The sequence below is a fragment of the Poecilia mexicana genome, unplaced genomic scaffold (assembly GCF_051168715.1).
Source record: "Poecilia mexicana isolate PSO_F unplaced genomic scaffold, ASM5116871v1 scaffold_3, whole genome shotgun sequence".
NCBI classification, from domain to species: Eukaryota; Metazoa; Chordata; class Actinopteri; order Cyprinodontiformes; family Poeciliidae; genus Poecilia; species Poecilia mexicana.
The window spans coordinates 34,257,388-34,278,348 of NW_028263372.1; the positions used below are offsets into that span (position 1 = coordinate 34,257,388).

General features: G+C 39.4%; 1 protein-coding gene across 3 annotated transcripts in view; it reads right to left on the reverse strand.

The window, feature by feature from the left end:
- Positions 1 to 20,961, reverse strand: part of LOC106924056 (C-myc promoter-binding protein-like) — a 65,917-nt gene that overhangs the window by 23,518 nt on the left and 21,438 nt on the right. For 2 of the 3 annotated variants that reach the window (XM_088004471.1, XM_014997550.2), the window contains exons 3-15: positions 20,594 to 20,840; positions 18,740 to 18,809; positions 16,815 to 16,984; positions 14,542 to 14,834; positions 12,696 to 12,762; positions 12,486 to 12,544; positions 12,230 to 12,374; positions 10,542 to 10,717; positions 10,031 to 10,131; positions 8,689 to 8,904; positions 5,869 to 6,014; positions 5,648 to 5,686; positions 156 to 289 (exon numbers count right to left, since the gene is read on the reverse strand). In XM_088004471.1, coding sequence (XP_087860597.1) covers positions 156 to 289; positions 5,648 to 5,686; positions 5,869 to 6,014; positions 8,689 to 8,904; positions 10,031 to 10,131; positions 10,542 to 10,717; positions 12,230 to 12,374; positions 12,486 to 12,544; positions 12,696 to 12,762; positions 14,542 to 14,834; positions 16,815 to 16,984; positions 18,740 to 18,809; positions 20,594 to 20,840 — 1,863 coding nt within the window. The remainder of the gene's footprint in view (positions 1 to 155; positions 290 to 5,647; positions 5,687 to 5,868; positions 6,015 to 8,688; positions 8,905 to 10,030; positions 10,132 to 10,541; positions 10,718 to 12,229; positions 12,375 to 12,485; positions 12,545 to 12,695; positions 12,763 to 14,541; positions 14,835 to 16,814; positions 16,985 to 18,739; positions 18,810 to 20,593; positions 20,841 to 20,961) is intronic. The other variant, XM_014997556.2, reaches the window with a different exon arrangement.

The window sequence follows — 20,961 nt, forward strand, 5'->3', positions numbered from 1 at the left end:
ATACAGAAATAATAAAATTCAAGTATTTTCCAGAATTTCATGAGCCCTTGGCTAAATGCTTTTCCACGCCTGACAGACGTTGCAAACCAACCAAAAACTGTCCAGAAAACAGGTGACAAGGAGATGAAAGCCCACCCAGACGGTCCAGTCGGTACCTGTAGCAGAGCGGGTACTCCTCCCCGTCAGGCAGCGGCGGCAGCTCTGGAGGAGTGATGAACACCGTGTGCTCGCTGCGCTGCGACTCATCGATCTCGATCAGCCGCGTCTCGTCCGGCCGCTCGCCGTCCACCTGCAGACCGCAGCACACAAACAGGGAGAGAGATTCCCGATTCACTGACTCTTTCATCCATCTCAGCTGAAGAGACGGTGATTTATTTATTTACTTTATTCCGGGGATGGACGATATATTGGTATTATCAGTCATTTTATAACGTATCGGTAAATAAAACCAGGTTGATATTAACGACCAACATTTGTTTTCATCTTGTTGCCATTTGTTTCTGGTCGTTTTCTTTCCAGTTGTGAAAGTAGCATCTTCTTTATTTCTATTATCATTTCATAGCAATAGCTAGCTTTACACTTGCTAGCTGTCTAGCTAGCAAGGGAGTATTAGCTGGTTGTTAGCGGTAGCCGTAACCGCTTAAAGTCGAGATGGTTACTTGCAACAGTAAAGTCCTGCAAGAAAAAAAGAAAACTACATAGAATGTAATATTAAATTTAACATCTCTGATCAACATATTTAAGGCAGACTTATCTTTTTTCTGTAAATTTAAGACGTTTTAAGGCTTTAATTTTAATACTTTAAGACTTTTTAAGAATGTGTGCAGACCCTGTTTTATGTATTTAATTCCTTCTCCTTTTTATTTCATGCTTTATTTTTAACTTTCTTTATCATTTATGAATCATATAAACAAAAACACATTCTGTACTGAACTGATCTGGATTCTATTTAAGACATTTTCACACATTTTGTTTTTGTGTCTGTTCATGTAATGTAAATGTAAATGTAATTTATTTATTTACATCAAAATAAGCTGCAAAAAAAAAAAAAAACCCTGATAGAAACAGGATTGTGGCCCTGAGCAGGTGAGTAGCATCCATCTAAATCAGGATGTCACATGCATGGGTCAATGTTTGGTGAACACACCAATTAAGCTCTTGTACCTAAAAAAAAACCCTTCAGGGTAATTTAACGCTGTGATGAAGGTGAGAGAAGAGGGAGGGCGACAGTAGGTGACCTAGTTTTCCCTCTACCTCTGCAGCTTTCTCTGCAAACTGTGACACACAAAACAAATGACACCCAAATGCAAAGTAAAGCTACAATAAACACATTCACATCCATTACAGAATTAATGATATCACAGGGAAAGAGCCAGACGGAGAGAAACAGCCCTAATGAAGACAGATAAAGCTCCTATAATAGGAAACAGGCAGGACAACCAGGCTAAGCTACATTTACAACGAGCTTCCTGCCTCCGTTTCATCCATGGAACAACAAATCATCTGCTGCGGTCAAGCATTTTGACATTTTGCCGTTTTTATAGGTCAGCAGTAAACAGCTAGCAGTAAGCTGATGCGTAAAATCTCAGAGGTTTCATAACCGAAGGAAAAGTCTGAAAACTTCAGGAAAAAACAGACCAGTCAAATAAAACTGATCTTTCGACAGCAAGACAAGGACAGTGTTTTGCCATCAAGACAGTTATTTGGGTTTTATTTGTTTACTTAATTTGGCTAAAATTATCTTTCTTCTTCAGGAAAAGTATCTAATTTCTAAATAAATTCTAGATTATTTTGGTAAGAATACAACTTCTGTTAAAGTTTCCCTATATGCAGATGACACTGTACTTTATTTTAAGAAGAGTTCCCTGTAGCTCAGCTTTAGACACTATTTTAAGAAGAGTTCCCTGTAGCTCAGCTTTAGACACTATTTTAAGAAGAGTTCCCTGTAGCTCAGCTTTAGACACTATTTTAAGAAGAGTTCCCTGTAGCTCAGCTTTAGACACTATTTTAAGAAGAGTTCCCTGTAGCTCAGCTTTAGACACTATTTTAAGAAGAGTTCCCTGTAGCTCAGCTTTAGACACTATTTTAAGAAGAGTTCCCTGTAGCTCAGCTTTAGACACTGTTGTCAATCATTGGTAATAATATGTCAGCTGTTAAAAGTTCACCTTTATGCAGATGACATCTTTCTTTATTCAGATCACTTTACTTTGAGAAAAGCTGTTTTTAGGACCTTCATTGCTCTTTGGCTGCTTCTGATTATTGCTTTCCTTGTCAGAGTGGATGAATAGTAATTTCTTGGCTCACCTTCTACCTTCTTGCTCAATCTAGACAATGGATTAAACAATGCTTTGTGATTATTTGTATAGCCCAATAAAATACATCAAGGTCTGTGGTTGCAATTTGACAAAAATGTGGAAAAGATGAAAAGATTTAAATATTTTAAGAGAGAACTGTACATGTGAATTTTTCTTTAAAAGTATATTTAATGACAACATATGATGCCAAAGCATCAAATCTCTGAAGATTATCCAGTAGTGGCACTGAAAGAGAACATGTTTGTGCCTCAGAGATTCATCTTTTACATGCCGTTATAAATCTGTGATTCTGTCAGACGATGTGTTTGGTACAAGACATTTACAAGTCTACAATCGCCTCAGCAGGAGCATTAAATTACTATAAATCACTGTTTCCAACAGCGACTCTTCACCCAAAAGATACAAGGTTACAACCATACACCGGGGGGAAAAGCAATGTTCCCGTTTTATTTTCCTGAGCTGCTTAGATTTAATGAGATAACTGCTGCTGCGGTGACTGGGGACAGATTGGAGATTTATGGTGGATCTAGGGAGAATGAATAGTCACAGCAGCACCAGAATATACTGAAAGGTGCTTAATGAAAGGCCTTAGTTGTGCAGGCGCTGGTTTATCCACCGACAGAACCAAGGCGAGGCCAGGTGGGTATTAAAGTTCATAATTTAGCCTAGTTAGCCTGAAGGTAAGAAAAGACTAATAACTAAATCAGTCGAGGACGAGGTGAGGAAGAAATATCCTTTTTGCTCTTCTACTTATAGGTTGTCTTTAAACAAAGCTGAAAATTTGCAATCAGGACAAAAATGTATCATTAAGATAACCTTTTTCTCTTTTAGCATCCAGATAAAGTTTTCTGTGTCACTTTAGAAGCTGCAAGTAATAAATACAAGAGCTTTTCGTTATTGTAAGATTTGGGAAAGACTTGTGTCATCTCAGAATTTCCTTTATGAAGAGTTCAGTAAATAATTTCCAGAACTTCAGAAAATAGATAATCTGAATCAAATTATTGATGCAAAATATCATCTAGGCAGTTAACTGGCAGACACGGATGATTAAGGATCAGCTTACAGTTTTTCTGCAGTAGCTGTTTTGTACTTCTCAGATTGAATATGAATCAAAAGGAGAATTTTAAATTTTAAAACCCAACCTTTAGATAATTACAAAAAGACAAACAAAACAATATAAAAAATAAAATGAATTATGAAGTCTCCATGAACAAAATTATCCTTAAAAAATGGCTATTTGGGACCAAAGCACCAGACTGAAAACTTTTATCATCCAGTTTTTGATAAAAAGAAAAACAATAAATCATGCAAATGGAAATTAATTGATTTATTTTTAATTCGTCATATGATTAATTAATTCATTGCTACAAAAAAATCCTGATTGCTTCATTTGTCTAATTAAAATAGAAACACATTACTTGAATATTATATGCAAATATAACAAAATTTACCTGAATGATTGCAAATCGTTTGCAGAAAGCGCCCAGCTGCATTTGTTTATTTTTTATCTTTACGGTGTTTATTATAAGGATTTATAATTACTAAAAAAGCTCTGGTGATATTTCTAAACCATCTCTCCTTCAGGGATCAATGAACTTTAAGCTGATTTTCCTTCACTTTAGCGATCTCTGTGTGCTGAGAAATGACACAGCCAGAGCTCACAAAGACAAACTCAGGATTTAATCGTCTGTACAGGAGGAGCAGGAGGAGGTCAGGACACCCAACTCACCTCACTGCAGCACAGAAAAGCTCCATGATCATTTCCACTAAACCTAAATTACAGCAGGTCTATTCTGAAGCTGCTGAAGCCGGTGACCCATGGAAGTGACTCAGGGAAAACGGCTGCTGAAACTGCAGACACATTAAGTTTAACCTTCAACTTACCAACATGAATTAAACTCTCCAAAATGCTGCACACAGAGCAAAAGAAACAAAAGGAAAAAGAAACCCTGACTCTCTAAGAGTGTTTTGTGAATTATCACAACTCTTCAGCTCCACCACATCTAGTGCAGAGCGCAGTGCGCTGCTAAGAAAATATCAAGACCCTGTAAACACGACACACATTCTGTTTGATCGTTAATGTTAGTTCACCGTTTATAATGGAGCCAGAAGGCTGGAGTCTGATGACCTAAAACTGTTCTTCCACACATGCAAGAGAAACTGCAGAGCCAGCAGGAATAATGCATGCAGTGAATATCTAAATGAACATTAAAAATGCAGAACACCAAGCAGGCTGATGCTGCCTGAATGCAGCCATGTGAAAAAGGGAGGGGAAAATGAGGAAACTAAGGGCGTCTTCACACCTGATTGTCCAGCAGACTTGGACCAAAATTGCAACATTTGCTACATTTTCAGCTGCTGCGGCTCTCAAACCAACTAAACCCTACGGAAACCTGTTCCCCTCCTCGCCTGTGGGGGCGCTGCACCAAGAACCACTAAAGGAAACGACTCTGAAGAAGACATGAGTGCAACTTCCTGTTTCATAAAATGTAAACAAAAATGGAGTAGGGTAGGATTTTAGTGGTTGTAGGATTTCTCTCTTTTTTTTCCTCCTGCTATCGCTAGAGTCACACATTTGTTTTGGTTATATTTACCCAGAATGCTTTGAGGTATACTTTGCTTATTGCTTTTGGTCTCTGGTCCGCCTGGCGTTCACATATCCATTCCAACTAAACCAGAGTTCACTTTAACCAAGCAGAGATATAGTTCCAATCGATTAACTAGAAACCTTCGTTTAGACTTTCTATGTCGTAGTTTGACCTCCATCCATCAGAGGGCACCACTGCTGATCCCGAAGCAGAGTCCAGTTGATACAGAAACAAAGATGGCGGAGACCTCCCGGAACTGGAAAAAGAACCGCCCAAACAGAGATGGTTCTCTGATTTAGTTTTATGAAAAATGTAGCCCTTCATGTTATGAAAAGACATTCGTCCCTCTTGACACAAGAAAAAACTCAGGTTTTTAAGAAAATGGCTGCTTATCAATCAACCAACTTTAGATCAACTCATTAATCAATAAGTTGCATCTCTAGAGACAAAACGTAAGTTTTTAGGTGGAGTTTTTTTGGTCCATATCAGAGTTAGATTACACATTTGGACCAAATTTTCTACGCAAACAAACTATGGTTTTATTAAAGCGACTAAACAGAGCTGGTGTGAATGCAGGATTAAATCAGACCTGAAGGATTTGAAGGTTTCCTACAGCAAAACAGCGAAAACATCAGAACTTCAGGTTAGCCATGCAATGCATTTTCACTCAAAATTATTTGGTAATTTTCGCAGGTAATGCATACTAGAAAGCAAGCAGAAGAGGTGAAACAGCAGCTAGCTTACCTTCCCTCCTTTCTCTGCGCTCCGCTCTGAGTTGAAAAGCTGCTTGCAAGAGGAAGCAAGAGGAGACAGAGGAGAAAACTTAACTTGAAGGCAGAGAAAGTTACAGGAGGTTCACTGAAACACTCCAACTCAAAGCAGAACCAGAAGGAGAAGGATGAGAAAAGATTGTTTTGTTTATTTTCAGGAAGCCAAATGAAAATGTATGAAAAAGTGGAACTCACTTTGTCAACGCAGTCGTCAAAGAACGCCAGGCTGGTGTCTTTGTCGCTGACGAACGAGCATTCCTCGATGAAGCGGATGAACATCTGGGTCTTGGTCATGAGCGAGTAAAACTTCTGGTGAGAGCGGTCGCGGCTCTTCAAGAATCCTGCCGATTTAAAACATCAAACTTTAAAAACTGAGCTAATTTCACCGAGAGACGACCGGCTGCGACAGCAACGATTAACCGACTTCCTCCAAAAGTGTGCGGCTTGGAAGCTAAAGACTCCATTATTCTGCAAAAGGCCATAAAAATATTCTTCAACGTCCATTTGTGTTGGTTTGGATAATGCACGGTGTTATTACTGTAATGGCCAATTTGGGACGAGCGCGAACGTCGTGAAACGGCTCCATAATAGATGCTGAAAGCAGCTTAACTGGGTAATAAGCCTCGGCTGTTATGAGACGGAGAGCAGGAAGAGCGGCCGCTGGCACAATGCAGAGGTGAGCGCAGAGTGTTTCCTGCACATGATTAATATTTTATTTGTGACAGAGGCCACTTGTAAGCAGGACCAGCAATTACATTCTCAGATTATACACTGTGCAGTTTCATTTTTCTAATATAAAAACACATTTTCTCTGTTATTTCAGTCTCTTTACCATCTGAAATACAAGAATCTACAAACAGCTTAACAAAACTATTCCATAACAAAACAAAAATGGCAAACCAGCCAATCCTTAATGTGGAAGAAGAAATTAGTGAAGTCTGTAAATCTATATAAAATAATTTTAAAATGAATTGGTTGGAGGTAAATCTAATATTTTAGGATATGTTTCCTTCTATAAAGATGGCGGATTTAGCTCATGTCCATATAAACACTAAATAGGTTTTCAAATGTTTTTGCTGATGCAAAGAGAAAGAATACTTACAAAAAATTGTGGGAAAGACAAAATTGCTCATGTTGTTTTTGCCTCAAAAACTGTTTTTTTTATTAATGACTAAAGTACCAAACTGCATGACTAAGTTACCTTTAAGAGAGCTTAAAGGTAATTGTTACTCCATTAATTTGAAGATATTAAAAAGGAGAATCCCAGATTTAGGCCCTGTTTTGAATTAATAGTAAGAATATGTCTAGTGTTAAAGTTTGTCTTGTGCAGATGACACTGTACTTTATTTTATAAGGAGTTCCCCAGGGCTCAGGTTCAGGCCTTGTTTTGAATAAATACATTTGTCAGTAATAAAGTCCTAAAATCCTGGTGATCCTCAAAGTATCAAACTCTCTTTCAGCAGCTATAAGCTGCCAGCCAAATTTCTGTTTTTCAGAAATCACTTACAAATCTCAGATATTATTCTGCACCACATAATGACCATATCAAAGACATACCAACTTACAAATAGTCAGACATTTGCCTTATTTTAGAGCGCATATTAACAGTTTTGCAAGCAGCATTTTTTATTTTTATAAAAGATGAAGTGTTAATTTATAAAACACCTTACAGGTTATTTTTATTATTATTATTATGACATTCTACCCATTGTACCTATATTGTGTATTTATTTCCTGTTTTGGTTTAAATCTCAAACTTATTGTTGTAACTCTGATGACCTTTCAGATTTATTCTGAACACTTCTGGTCCTTGTATGTCTCCATGTTTTGGGCACCAGACTTGAATGTCACGTCTAACTGATCAAATCCCCAGAAAAAACAACAACAACAAAAACAAGAGTTTGATCATGTGAGAAATGAGAAGTTCAGAAGCAACCTAAATGTCACCTTCAGAGATACTGGAGTGGAAACGCTGCAGCTGCAGAATAATCAGGACTGACATCTTCAGCCTCACAGAGAGAGAAACTCAAAATGGTGTCATTACAGACATCATTATTTTTATATTTTTGTTTTTTTTATAGTAGCACAGAAAGTGATTCAGACTGTACTCGTGTCCCACATGTCATCAACTTTCTTTCTTCCCAATTTAACAAATCAATCCAACTTCCTCCCACTCCAGAATATTCTGATTTATTGGTTATTTCTCCAACTCATTCAGCATTTCCACATGACTAAGATTAAAGATTAGCTCTGATTGGATTTAATCTCTCCAAAATACATCCGTCTCATATTTTCTTCATAGTTCATCTTGTATTTAACCTGTATTTTTATTTAGCTTGTCTAGTTTCTGTTATGCAACACTGTGTATGCAATTATCAGAGGTGGGCAAAAGCTGTATTCAAGTAAGAGCAGCTCTTCTTCAACATATCTTTATTAAAGTATAAATAAAAAGCAGCTGTCCAAGAAATTATTCAAGTAAGAGCATCTGGTGAATCTTTGGTTAAAATATGTTTTTCATTCAGAGGGTAGAAAATCCGGAAATGTTACTCAATAAGAGCAGAAATACTTCATAATAAAATGACTCAAGTAAAAAGTCCAGTGAAGTGAACTTTTTTTTTAAAGTTACTCTGGTAAATGTAATGTTGTCTAAATGTAACTTGGTATTACTCAGCTCTGGCCATCATTCAGCTTCACCTCCCTATAAAAGATGAAAGCAGTTTCATCTGAAGTGGTCGACCGTTTAAAGTCTTAAGTTTTAGGAAGAGAATAAATAACTGTTTCAGCATGCTGTTTTTGTATTTCTTCCTCAGGTTTTGGACAGCCATCAGAGGAAACGTGCCTCATTACTCTGTGCTGGACTTGTTAGGGTTCCTGTGTGAAGACTTTGAAGCGGCTGCATGGAAACGGTGGAGTCGGGTTAATTCATTCGGCCACTTCCTCTGGGAGTCCGATCTCCGGCTTCACATGCAGCGCTGGTTTTGAAGTCGTTTTGATCAGACGATTTCGGCGTGTTACCTTGTAAGTCGAAGAGCGAGCTGGCGTCCGTGGCCTTCTCCGACGGCGCCTGTGTGATGGGGCGCAGGAAGGAGCGGTAACCCTTTAAAATGGCCGCCATGAAGCGCAGGAAGGCTTCCTGGATCTCCAGCTCCAGCATGTGGAGGCTCTTCCCACAGCTCAGCTCTTGTGTGTCGCTCATGCTGAGCTCCAGCAGCCCGTCGGAGCGGTACTGACCTGGGGACAGAGCCGTACGTTAGCACAGGGCTTCCCAAACGTTTCCACGCCACTGCGCCCAAACAGCTAACGGCTGGGGACTGAAAACTAGCAAACAATGCTACAAAATATGTAAAGAAACTAACTTTTAGAATGTTTTACCACTTTTGTCCTCTACTTTCCATAATGATTCCATTCGTTTAGCATAAATGTTGTGTTGTAGCTTCTGATTTTAGCTGTCCATGCTATGCTAACTGCCGGAGCAAAGCAGCTATTTTGACAGCGCCAAGGCCCTCCTCCTGGCTCTGATTGGTTGGTTTTAGTGAGCCTTGGAAGAAGATGGAGTAGCTTGATTTTTTCACAGATTATCTCTCATTTTAAACTGTCACAACATGATGACAGTTGTAACAAATATGTAAAAAAATATATTTTTTAAAATAAAAGTTCCATCCTACCGGTTTAAATTGATCATCTTTGACTCCTCAGCTGTTTAAAATCAGTTTTTTCCAACATTGATTTTTCCTGTTGTGAAGCCAGTGAGTTCTCCTCTATAAAAAGTGGTGTAGTTGTTCGGATGGCAACTTTACTAATAGATTTAATACCCAGAGAGAGATTAAAGTATTACTGTATCAAATTGGATTAGCAATACATTTTTAAAACAATGAAGCTCAAGTTTATGCCTGCTTCCCCCAAAAGGACATGAAACTCTCCGGAAAACTTCAAAATGCATATCAATTTCCAGACTTCTGGCAGCGGCAGAGGAGATTTTCAACTTCACTGAATCAGAAAATTCATTTATTCAATTACTGCGGCTGAATAAGCAGCAGTTTCTGCGGCCGAGCCGCTCAGAAAGTCGACAAGAACAGAGCGAGACGCTGATTAGGATATTATCCCAGGAAGGATTATTTCTCAGTCTCAGCTTGCTGAATGAAGAGGACAAGGAAAGAGTGAAGAATGAAAGCTGCAAAAATATTAGAATAATAAAACAACTGGGGATGATTAATGAAGCACATCAGTTTTTTATTACCCCTAATTACCCAGAAAGCTTTAAAATTGCAGCTACAGGCGTAATATGAGATTAAAACACCTTGACACCTTCTATTCATGAAACTTTAAAAACATTTAAAGGAAAACGCAGAGTACTCACCGTCGACCAGCTGCTGGTGCAGATTACTCAGCACATTCATCAGGTTTTTACACGCTTTCTTTGGCAGGATCTTCCATGTGAGAGCGCGTTTATCATCGTTGCTGCAAAAGCAGAGAAGCGAAGAAAAGTTTGGCCTAAACCAACATCAAAGTTCAGACCACCTGCCAAGCTTTCGGGCAGGTAAAAAGGTCCACCGGTTACAAGAATAACTGCTGACGAAATGTGGATACTTTGAGGAAAAGTTCATTACAAGAAACCTCTAAATTTAAAAACTCAAAAAAAGAAGAAAAAAACTGCAAAAAAATTCAAATTTTCCCAAAGTAAAATTTAAATACATTTCAAACACTTTCAAGGTAAATTTTCAAACCAGTTCTACACTTTAGAGATAAAAACAATGTTTTTACTCACTAATATATGATTTTATATATGTAATATCTTGTGATAATATTCTACATTTTACAGCACCGACAATATAGCAGAGGTTTGTTTTAAAACGCCTCTCTCTGCTTACTGGAAGATGGTGTTTGTGTCCAGGTCCACACAGTTCACGTCAGGCGGAGGGTCGTAGAGGTCAAAGTACCGGGAGTCGACGCCGACGATAAACGGACAGGGAGCGCTCAACACGTCGGCCAGCGCCAGGGGGCAGAGCGGGATGTAGGGACACGGCCAGTGGAAGGGGAAGATCATCTGAGGCGGAGCAGAGAACAACAAACGTCACGCCGATGCTGACGATTCAACACAGGAAGTTATTCAGACCCTCTGAGCCCAAACCTCATGAGAAACGTTTGAAAACTCACATTCCAAAGCAACAGTTTTATGATGTTTTATTATCTACTAATGGAAACAAATCTGTTAAAAACAAAAATTAACTCTTTAGAGGTGACCTATGACCCTTCCTGAACAGGTCAGGATAAGTCTACTGCAGGGATGCCCAAGGTGTGGCCAGTAGGGCCGTTTCTGGCCCAAGGGGCCGTTTGTGGCCTGTAGGGCCATTTCTGGCCTGTAGGGCCGTTTGTGGCCTGTAGTCCATTTGTGGCCCGGGGGGCCATTTGTGGCCAGTTTGTGGCTAGTAGGGCCGTTTGTGGCCTGTAGGCCATTTGTGGCCCGGGGGGCCATTTGTGGCCAGTTTGTGGCCAGTAGGGCCGTTTGTGGCCTGTAGGCCATTTGTGGCCCGGGGGGCCATTTGTGACCAGTTTGTGGCCAGTAGGGCCGTTTGTGGCCTGTAGGCCATTTGTGGCCCTGTGGCCGTTTGTGGCCAGTAGGGCCGTTTCTGGCCCGTGGGGCCATTTGTGGCCAGTTTGTGGCCTGTAGGGCCGTTTGTGGCCTGTAGTCCATTTGTGGCCCGGGGGGCCATTTGTGGCCAGTTTGTGGCCAGTAGGGCCGTTTGTGGCCTGTAGGCCATTTGTGGCCCGGGGGGCCATTTGTGACCAGTTTGTGGCCAGTAGGGCCGTTTGTGGCCTGTAGGCCATTTGTGGCCCTGTGGCCGTTTGTGGCCAGTAGGGCCGTTTCTGGCCCGTGGGGCCATTTGTGGCCAGTTTGTGGCCTGTAGCGCCGTTTGTGGCCTGTAGGCCATTTGTGGCCCTGGGGCCGTTTCTGGCCTGTAGGCTGTTTGTGGCCCTCGATCCCAGTTCTTCCTGTTGATGCAGATTTAAAGTTTTCACTGATGGTAACATAAAGTTCAACACAAAGTTTTCATCCAGGTTTTTACTTTGGATTTAATTTATTTTACTAGTAAAAGGAGACAAAGATTTGCGGACCTGTGCTGTTAATAAGTTTGTCAAAATAAACCAAAACTGAGCCATTTTCTTGTCTCTAAAAATACACAAAAAGTCCAGAAAAGGATGAAAAATTTAGTGTATGGTTTGCCTTTTTTTTTAAATCTACTATTTGCACATCTGTTGTCTACACAAATCTGATTACTTTGCTCCTTTCATTAAAATATTACATTTTTATTTGTATTTTTTATTTAGCAAGTAAAAATTTTTTTTTTTTTTAAATTAGTTTTTGCTATAAAAAACTTTTTGCCCCATGCCAAAAGTTTGGACATCACTGGATCCATATAAAACATGGTTGTTACATTTTTGCACAAAATCATTCTTACATAAAGACAGAAAAGAGTTTGATAATCTGACTGGACAACAAGCTGGAGGTCATTCTCCGGGTTTCTGGTGTTAGTGTGGCGTGAACACAGTGACTCACTGACACCAGCGCCTCTGTGACGCTGGTCAGCACCGCCGGCCGTAAAGAATGGACCAGGATTTTATGTTCGGTGACGGCGAACACCAGCAAGGTGACGGCGTTCTCCGGACCGAGGTTATGGAGCAGAGTGGAAAACCTTCCTCCGCTGAGGAAGACAAACGTAAAAATCGTATTTAATTTCAGGCGTAAGGTCAGTAAGTTGCATCTAATGTCAGAGGGGAATATTTAGGCTGGTGAATAAACCTGCTGCTCTCACCTGAGCGGTAAGGGAGAACTGACAGGCTGGCTCAACATCAGGCTATCATGAGGAGAAAGCTGCAAAAAAAACGGAGAGTCAACCAAGCAAAAACACCAAACACCTGCAATAAATGATTGAAACGTTCATCCATAATGGAGGAGCCGAACACAACCCAGCAGGCAATCCGAGAAATTTCACCGATTTCACTCCTGCAATTAAAGAGCTTACCTGCACCAGGATGCGAGGCCTCTGGGAGGACGGGAAGGGAACTTTGTGCATGAAGTGAGAGATATGTCTGGAAAAAAGAAGAAGAAGAAGAAGAACGGGGGACGTGAGGCCAGAAATAACAGCAGTGGGTGGCAGAATAATGTCTTTTATGTGCAGCAGGGGGACATAAAAAGGCTGTTTCACATTACCACAGCAGCAGAATTTCAGGAAAAAAAAAACCTTTTCTTTCAGCAAAAAACATAAAAATTGCACTTTTTTGTTGTGTGGAGAGAAAAGAGACTTATTAAAGTGAAGGAATGAAGGCAGCACCATCCGAGTTTCTGATTCAACCAGCAGAAAATCAGGGCTGCCGGGAAAAATATAGACAATATCTGACAGCAATAAGTAACAAATCAAGTAGACCAGACATGATAAATTTACCTGGACGATAAATTGTCCCATAAGTTATCACAATAAACGATAATATTGGTGTTTTGAGACCATTTTCAACTAATATAATGGTAATAATGCAAGAACACATTGTCAAACATTAAATTCTAACGAACATTTAACACTGGAACTGTTTTATTTATTTATCCAAAATAAAACATCAGAAATGACAAATAAAATGAATTATGAAGTCTTCAAAAAAGAGGACTTTTGTCAACCAGTTTATGGTAAAAACAAGAGAGAAAAGAGAAACTATAAATCAGGAAAAAATTAATTATTGAGCTTGTTTTAATTTAGTATGCGATTAATTGATTTATTGCTTATTGTGACAAGAAAACACAATGGATTTATGGAGCCACCATTAAATTTAGTCAAAAACATATTTAGAATTATGTAACATTTATTTTCTCATTAAGTCAGACTAAAGGAATGTACTCATCTAGTGAAGTTTCCCATAGAAAGAACATCTGGACCAAAACTTCCAGAAACCGTCTACCGTTTCTTTGGCATCATCTGCTACCTTTTTAACGATATACTTACTGACTTGTTAAAACTTGTTTTCAAGGTGACTCATTATGCTTCCTAGAACAGGTTGGGACAGATTTACTGGTGATACAAAACATGTTTATTAACTTTTTATCCAAAATGGAAAAAAATCCTTCTTGAACAATCAGATTTTAGTTTGTTTTAGGGCGTCCTGTCACTTTAAATCCAAATAAGCTGCTGCTAGCCACATCCCCCCAACTCAACATTTACACTTGCATGTGAAAATGGCTTCAAACAGATGCACAATTATACAACCATACATGTTTGAAAAACAGAAGTGGAGCCTACTGCACAAACAGAAGGAATGCAGCAAGTGGTTTCTGGACGGTAAGGCAACAACAAAACACTTGTCGTTTCCAGCAGCCATTGTACAGCGCATACAGCAGTAAAACCAGCTGACCAAACATGTTTGAACTTTGCTTGGGTTGCTAGGTAACGGCACAGGACCGTCAAATTCGACTTAACATTCCAGAGGTTTTTGAAACAGCTCATTTACCAGACACCAAAAAACTATTCACCTATTGCCAGGAAATGGCTGTTTTTTTAAGTGTTTGAACTGTTTTCAGAAACAGTTGAGAGTCAGATGGAAGTCCAAAAACATTTGTCTTTTCCAAACCAAACCTGCTGAAGCTGGGTTGCTAGGTAACCAGCTTGGCTGGGGTTGATAGGTAACACTGCAGTGTGACTCAACTAACAGGAGGTTTCTGAAACGGCTCATTTTCCAGACACCAAAAAAATATTAACTTATTAATTTTAGTTTTTAAAGCAGCTGAGTTGTTTTTAGAAGCAGTCGAGACCAAAATGGAAGCACTAAAATGTACAAAATGTTAATTTTTGCATGATGGGCCCACTTTAAAGCGGCAGCGCTTACTTCTCGATGGGCAGCGCGTGCGGGCCGGAGATGGAGTATCGATAGAGGAATGTGAGGAACTTGCGGAAAGCGTCAAAGAAGGGCCAGTGGGACAGCAGGCAGATGCATTTGTTGGTGTAGACTGAGCTGGCGCTGGCAGCGCCGTTTCCAGGATTGATGGCGGCATTCGCTGCAGAGCTGGACGGAGAGGCGTTGCATTGTTCTGGGCTCAGAAGGCCCAGCTGGGAGAGCTGCGTATCAGTCAGGCACTCCTGTGGGTAGGGCTCATAAAACTGGATGGCAGCACCGTAAACCTGAAACAAGAGAAGGCGATAAATCACATCCATCTTTTCACGCTGCTGCTCACTGAAACGACCTCCATCAGGACCTCCTCACTGTGTAACTCGGTAATTATCCGAGTGAATCCACTTCATATATGCTGAAGGTCCAGTAGAGCTGGACAAACGGTTATTTTAGTAACCGATTAATCAGTTATTCTGACAATTAATCGATTAATCGGCAAATTAATCAATTAATCGGATTTTAAAAATGGCACATTCTGCAGATTTTTCATTTAATCACAAATCTTTGTTATGCATTATTAGAAATATATTAAGAGATGCAAATAAACAATACAATTCCTTTTTAAATAAGAAAATAACATTTTATTGCCTCAAATGAGATAACATGGCATTCCTTCACATGTCCTGACATCAACATGTGAACATCAATGTGGTGCAGGGCTGTACTTCCCTTTGGGAAATACGCTTAATACTCTTAAAAGTAAACTTTTTCAAAAAAAGAAGTTACTCAAGTAATTGTAATTGGGTTAATGTATCTAGTTGTAGTAACGTTTGTCCAACTCCAGAAAAAAATGCGTCTTCTTCCTAATAATGTTTTTAACTTCTGCTGATTCAGTTTCATATCTGCGCTGTTTGTCAGGTGATTCTCTTCAGGTAAACTGAGTCTTTCCGTCCTGCTGAGCTGCGTTAAAAGTCGAGTCACACACACCTCCTGCCTTTCTCCCAACATAAACACACACACAGAGCCTCGACTCTGCAGCAGGTTTCGACACTATTTGAACTCCAACACCGCTAAACCATCGCTGCACTCTGGAGGTTGTTTGTTTTCATCCCGATTGTGTTTCACCTCACGGTTCAGCGATACGGGTCGGCTCCGGCCTCAACGCAGCAGGAACTCTTCACAAACCGAGAACCAGAGCGGTGAGGTCGCATTTATGTTTACCAAGTCAGAGACTCAGCGACACGTTAGAGAAAAATCTGAAAGCTAAGATGATCAACCAAACTATGAAGGGCTCGCAGTCAAAAAGTTACAAAATTATTCCTGCTGATAAAAACAGGAAACTGGAAAGATGTTTGTGCTACAGATATATGCAAATCTATGCAAATATGTAATTTCATATTAAATTTAAATTTTTTCCGTTTTTTCTTCAACTTTATAACTCAAAATTCCAAATATTTCCAAAAAAATGATCTCAGTTCTGTTGAAGAATCTGCAAACTCAGATGTAAAATCTAGGAGGGATTTTTCTACATTAAATACAGATTTTATTCGTTGGCATCCTTATTTTATTTTCAACCTTGTTTATGTAGAACTTTAAATAATGATAATGCACTAAAATGCTGCAAAACAACAACAGAACTATAAACAGAAGTTAAAAATTATTAGTAAAATGTATTTAATTTAAAAAATAAATAAAATATTGTACAAAATTATGAAAAAAACTCAAAATATTAAGATTATGCATCATTTGACATTAAAAAAAATAAATCACTGAGCACAAAACAGAAATGTTGGACTAATAACTGAAACATCTTTTAAATAATCTCTCTTGCATTTTTAGAGAAAAATAACTAAATGTCAAAAATTAAATCTCCAGAAAAGGTCAAAATTAAATGCAACCTGCTCACAAGTTTTGATGTTTTATAGATTTATAATGAGATTCTTTTGCATAAACTGGAATTAAATAATGTCACGTCAAAAAGTGGTGTGGGAAACACAAACACATGAAATATTTAATGTGTTGCAACAGAGATGTTTGTGTTCTCTTTGAATTTGTCGTGAATTTGCAGAATTGTACCGACTGCAACACGCCTGACCCAGTTTTCCTTTAGGGATGCAATGCATTGTGTTTTTTTAGGTGTGTTTAGTCTGCAGACCCAACAGCTGCATATGTGACAGTTACAGACTTCCTGTCACCAGTTTTTTATCTGATGCTGCAGTCCAGATGTTTGTGAATAAAAATGAGCGTTAAATGACGTTTAACCAGCTTACCTTCTCTCCAGACGCGCCGGTGAGGACGAAGGTGGAGAAAACAGGGAGGGAGTACTTGGTGTTTGCTGGCCAGCTCTCGATTGTTGCCCCCATGGGAAGGCAGAAGAGAGGGACCGACTCCGGCAGAGGGAAAGACTCGTAGTCCTCCTCCGGATATCTGCTGAATAAACCTTAAAGGACACAGAAAAACAAGAAAACAACCTTTAAGTGATAGTGAGGTGAACTCCTCTCTGTGGCAGCAAATCAAAACTTCTTGTGGAGGTGAAATTACTTTTCCAATAGTGCTAAAACCATCGTTAAAACGCGCCTCACCAAGTCAGTGCAGAAACGCTGGGCTCTGTAATAATCAATCAGTGCTTTGTAACGAGGCTGTGGAGTAATTAGTCTCTGTCAGCAGGACAGAAATAATGAAACCCTGACTTCATTTAATGAGCTGTTCAAACCGAGCTGCAGCAAACTTTGGATAATGTACTTGTTCTGAACAAGCCAACTTCCACGGGTCTTAAACAGGTTTTACTTCCTGGTTATACAAAAAAATAAAAAAGAAAGAATAAAACAGCATCAGACGCATCGCTCTGACAGTTTGAGCATTTAGCTGGGATTTATCTTTACACAGAGAAAAGGGAGGAAACGGATTTTAAAATGTTTTCCATTTATTTATTTTTCCAACAGACTTAAAAATGTTTCCCCAAATTGATTGATTGATTGATTGATTGATTGATTGATTGATTGATTGATTGATTGATTGATTGATGGATTGATGGATGGATGGATGGATGGATGGATGGTCGGTCTGGTTGCTATGGTTACTGCAGCTTCCTGTGGAAACAAACTGCAGAAATCTGCAGCGGTTTTTTGCTCTGACTCACTCAGTTCGTCAGAGACAGAATCAGTTTCCTGCAGATTCACCAACATGTTGCCGACTGAAAGTAAACAAAACTCAATCTGCCAGAAAAATAATCAATTTGTCTTCTTAGCGTCCAAATCACACAGATGTTTCATGTTGAATAATAATAACAATAACGTCACCATAAAAAACACGGTTTTGATTTAAAGCAAACGTAAATACTGACAGAGCAGGAGTTTATCGCTTCAGGTTGAGACACGCTTCAGCGAGGCTCAACCTGTTAGAAAGGATGCAGAGAAATGCAGGCAGAGCAATCTGCATCCCCGAAGACACAAACATGCAGGAAAAACAAAAACAACTGAATTACATCGTATAAAATATCAAAATAAACCATGAATAACCTTCAGTAAAGCCAAGCCATGTTGAGGCAAACCACAGCCGCGCTCATGATTTAAAGGGACAGTGTTGTGTTTTCCAGACACACCAGTTTTATAGCACAATCAAGTAAATATGTTACACTGAACTATAATGTAACATATTACAATTGTTATATAAAAGCCACATACATCAAATATGACTAAAAACATTTAGTAGTATAACACGTTGAAATTGGGCCTCTGTCTCTTTAAGAATCTCCACTTTAGGAAGTCATCACAACACGGCTCCTCTATAAATCCTTTAATGTTTTTACCAGCGTTGCTCTGAGAAGTAGCTCCTATACTGAGCTCAGCAGCTCCACCAGGTGTTTGCCAATTGCTGCTGGCTAGTCTGAAGGAGCTGAGTGGGTGCTGCTTTATGAGACAGCTCCTCAAAGGCGGAGCTAGTTCCCACCAGCCGTTTTCCACAGCTAAATGGTTGCCATGGAGATTAAAGGATTTCTCAAACGTGCATTAAAGAATCAAGGTAAAACTCCAGGTATGTTCTACTGAGGGAAAAACTTGATGTAAAGCTCAAAAAGTCCATTTTAAATAATACTGGCCCTTTAAAATACCAGTCAGAACTGATTTCTCTAATTTCTGATGTCAGACGTTATGAAGGTTTACCTGCTAAGAGACACACCTGCATCAGGAAGGCTCACCTGCTTTGTAGGCGATCACGTTGGTTTTGGCCACAGATTTCTTGTAACACAGGTAAACGGAGGAGCCCCACTGCAGGCAGGAGCAGAGCAGGAGCACAAGGTGGACAATCAGAGACAAGGTCACAAGAAGGGAAGCAGGACATGGTGAAGTAACTGCAGCAGCAATCCATTCATAAAAAACAAACAAAGTTATGAAACCTGGGCTTGGCAATGTGGCTTGAAAATAAAATCTTTTTTTTTTTATAACACATCCAATTTATGATTCTAAATCTTTTATTTTCAAAAAAGAGATAAAAAGTGACAGAAAATATAAAAAACTGCTTTTATTTCAACCATCCCTTTCTGAGACTAATTTTGAGAACAAAGTTAAAATATTAGCAGAATAAAGACGCAACTTTACAAGAAAAATGTCTCAAAATTCTGTTTAAAAAATAAAAACAAAAGAACAACTTTGCAATTACGTTGTTTCCATTAAATAAGAAACAATTAATATCACGCATGAATAAGTTTGTTCACGCGATAAGTCATTGAAAAACATGCAGCCAACTACTTCCTGTTGTTGTCATCTTCGTGGTTTCTGCCAGTAGTAACAATTATTGTTCATGAGATTCATATAATGCAGAAAAAAAAGTTTCCATTGCAGTTTTGCAAAATAAACATATTTCGATAAAAAACTGCCTCCACTTAGCGCAGTTATATGGTCAATGGCTGCGCTGCCGTTACAAATGTGCAAAAAACACAGCTAATGAAATGTTGTACACCTAAGAATCTTCATGTGTTAGATTGGTCCAAAGTCTAGACCAAAGTGAGATCATGAACCTGTGGAAAGACGATGCTTTCACCCAGTCTGAGCTGAAACTGTTCTAAAAATATCAAACAATTCAGTCTCCTGTTTGAACAAATGACTTTGCATATAAATGACTACAGTCTGAATCCTTAAAGAATGAAAACCAGAAGTGTCTGAAAATGTGGGATAAATGGGAACGAGTTTGGCTGCTGAGACATGCATGTGACCTCTGAGTGCTGCAGCAACACAAGGAATGTTGCCACCAAGATCAATACGACCACATGTTCTTCCTGCATTTCCTGCACTCGGAAACGTAACTGGAAACTGGAGAGTGCAAGAAAAAAAGCCCTGCATGATTTCTGCTGGACAGAAAGACAAAATAAGATGAGTCCATGTTTCAGCTATGTACAATAATGAAGAAGGTTTTCCAGACTTTTTATCAGCTCAAACTATCTGTGACGGTGCAGCAGAGTGAGCGTGCTTCATCAGTCTGATGTTTTCTACTAGAAGTGTCTATTTGTGACGAAATCTGGACAACAATGGACACTCACTGCAAAAACACAAAATCTTAGCAAGTAATTTTGGTAAATATTACTTGTTAAATTTTGTTTTAATGATTGAAGGTTTTTCAGTTGTCCTTTTGACTGAATAGCTGCTGCATTGTGCCTGCAAGTATTTTGCATGTTTTATGTCTAAATTTGGTGAATTTATTGCCAGTATCATTTATACCTGAAGTGAAAAATTAGCAGCCAATCCCGGCGATCGGAATCGGCAGCAAAAAACCTGATCAGAGCATCCCTAATAGATTTCATAAAACTGAACAGGTAAAACAATTAAATAATTTTTGCATTTTTAAAAATGAATGTTGTGGTTTAAGTTTGCCAGTTTTGGCCTCAGAGGCAAAACATTTGGCCACATTTGACTTAAGAACTGCTCTGAGTTTTCAGCAAATGGCCTTTTGTCGAGCCTGTATGATCCAGTTAATGATTTATTATTAAATTAGTTGACAATAATTTTAATAATCTATTAATCGGATTATTCGTTTCAGTCATCTGAAGTGTCCTCACCATGCTGCTGTTGAGATTCTTCTCCACCTTGCAGAAGGTGTGCGGCGGCGCCTCGCCTTTGCTCGGGATGATGATGCAGATGTCGGTGACGGCCAGGGAGGCGTGCGGCTGGCTGTCCGGCGCTCGGCGGTACGTGACGTAGATCCGCTGGGAGGAGTTGCCGCTGATGTTGGCGGGACGACCAGCGGGCGTGGTCTGGATGAGGTGGCAGCCCTGCTTCAGCCTCTCCTTCCACTCATACAGGACTCTGCAAAGAGGGAAATAACGACACATGCAGGTGCAAGCGCCACAAAAAACAACAATATTTTACTGATAAATCAGGTTATGAGATGGAGGAAGGGCTTGGAGATGCATTTATTTAATTTATT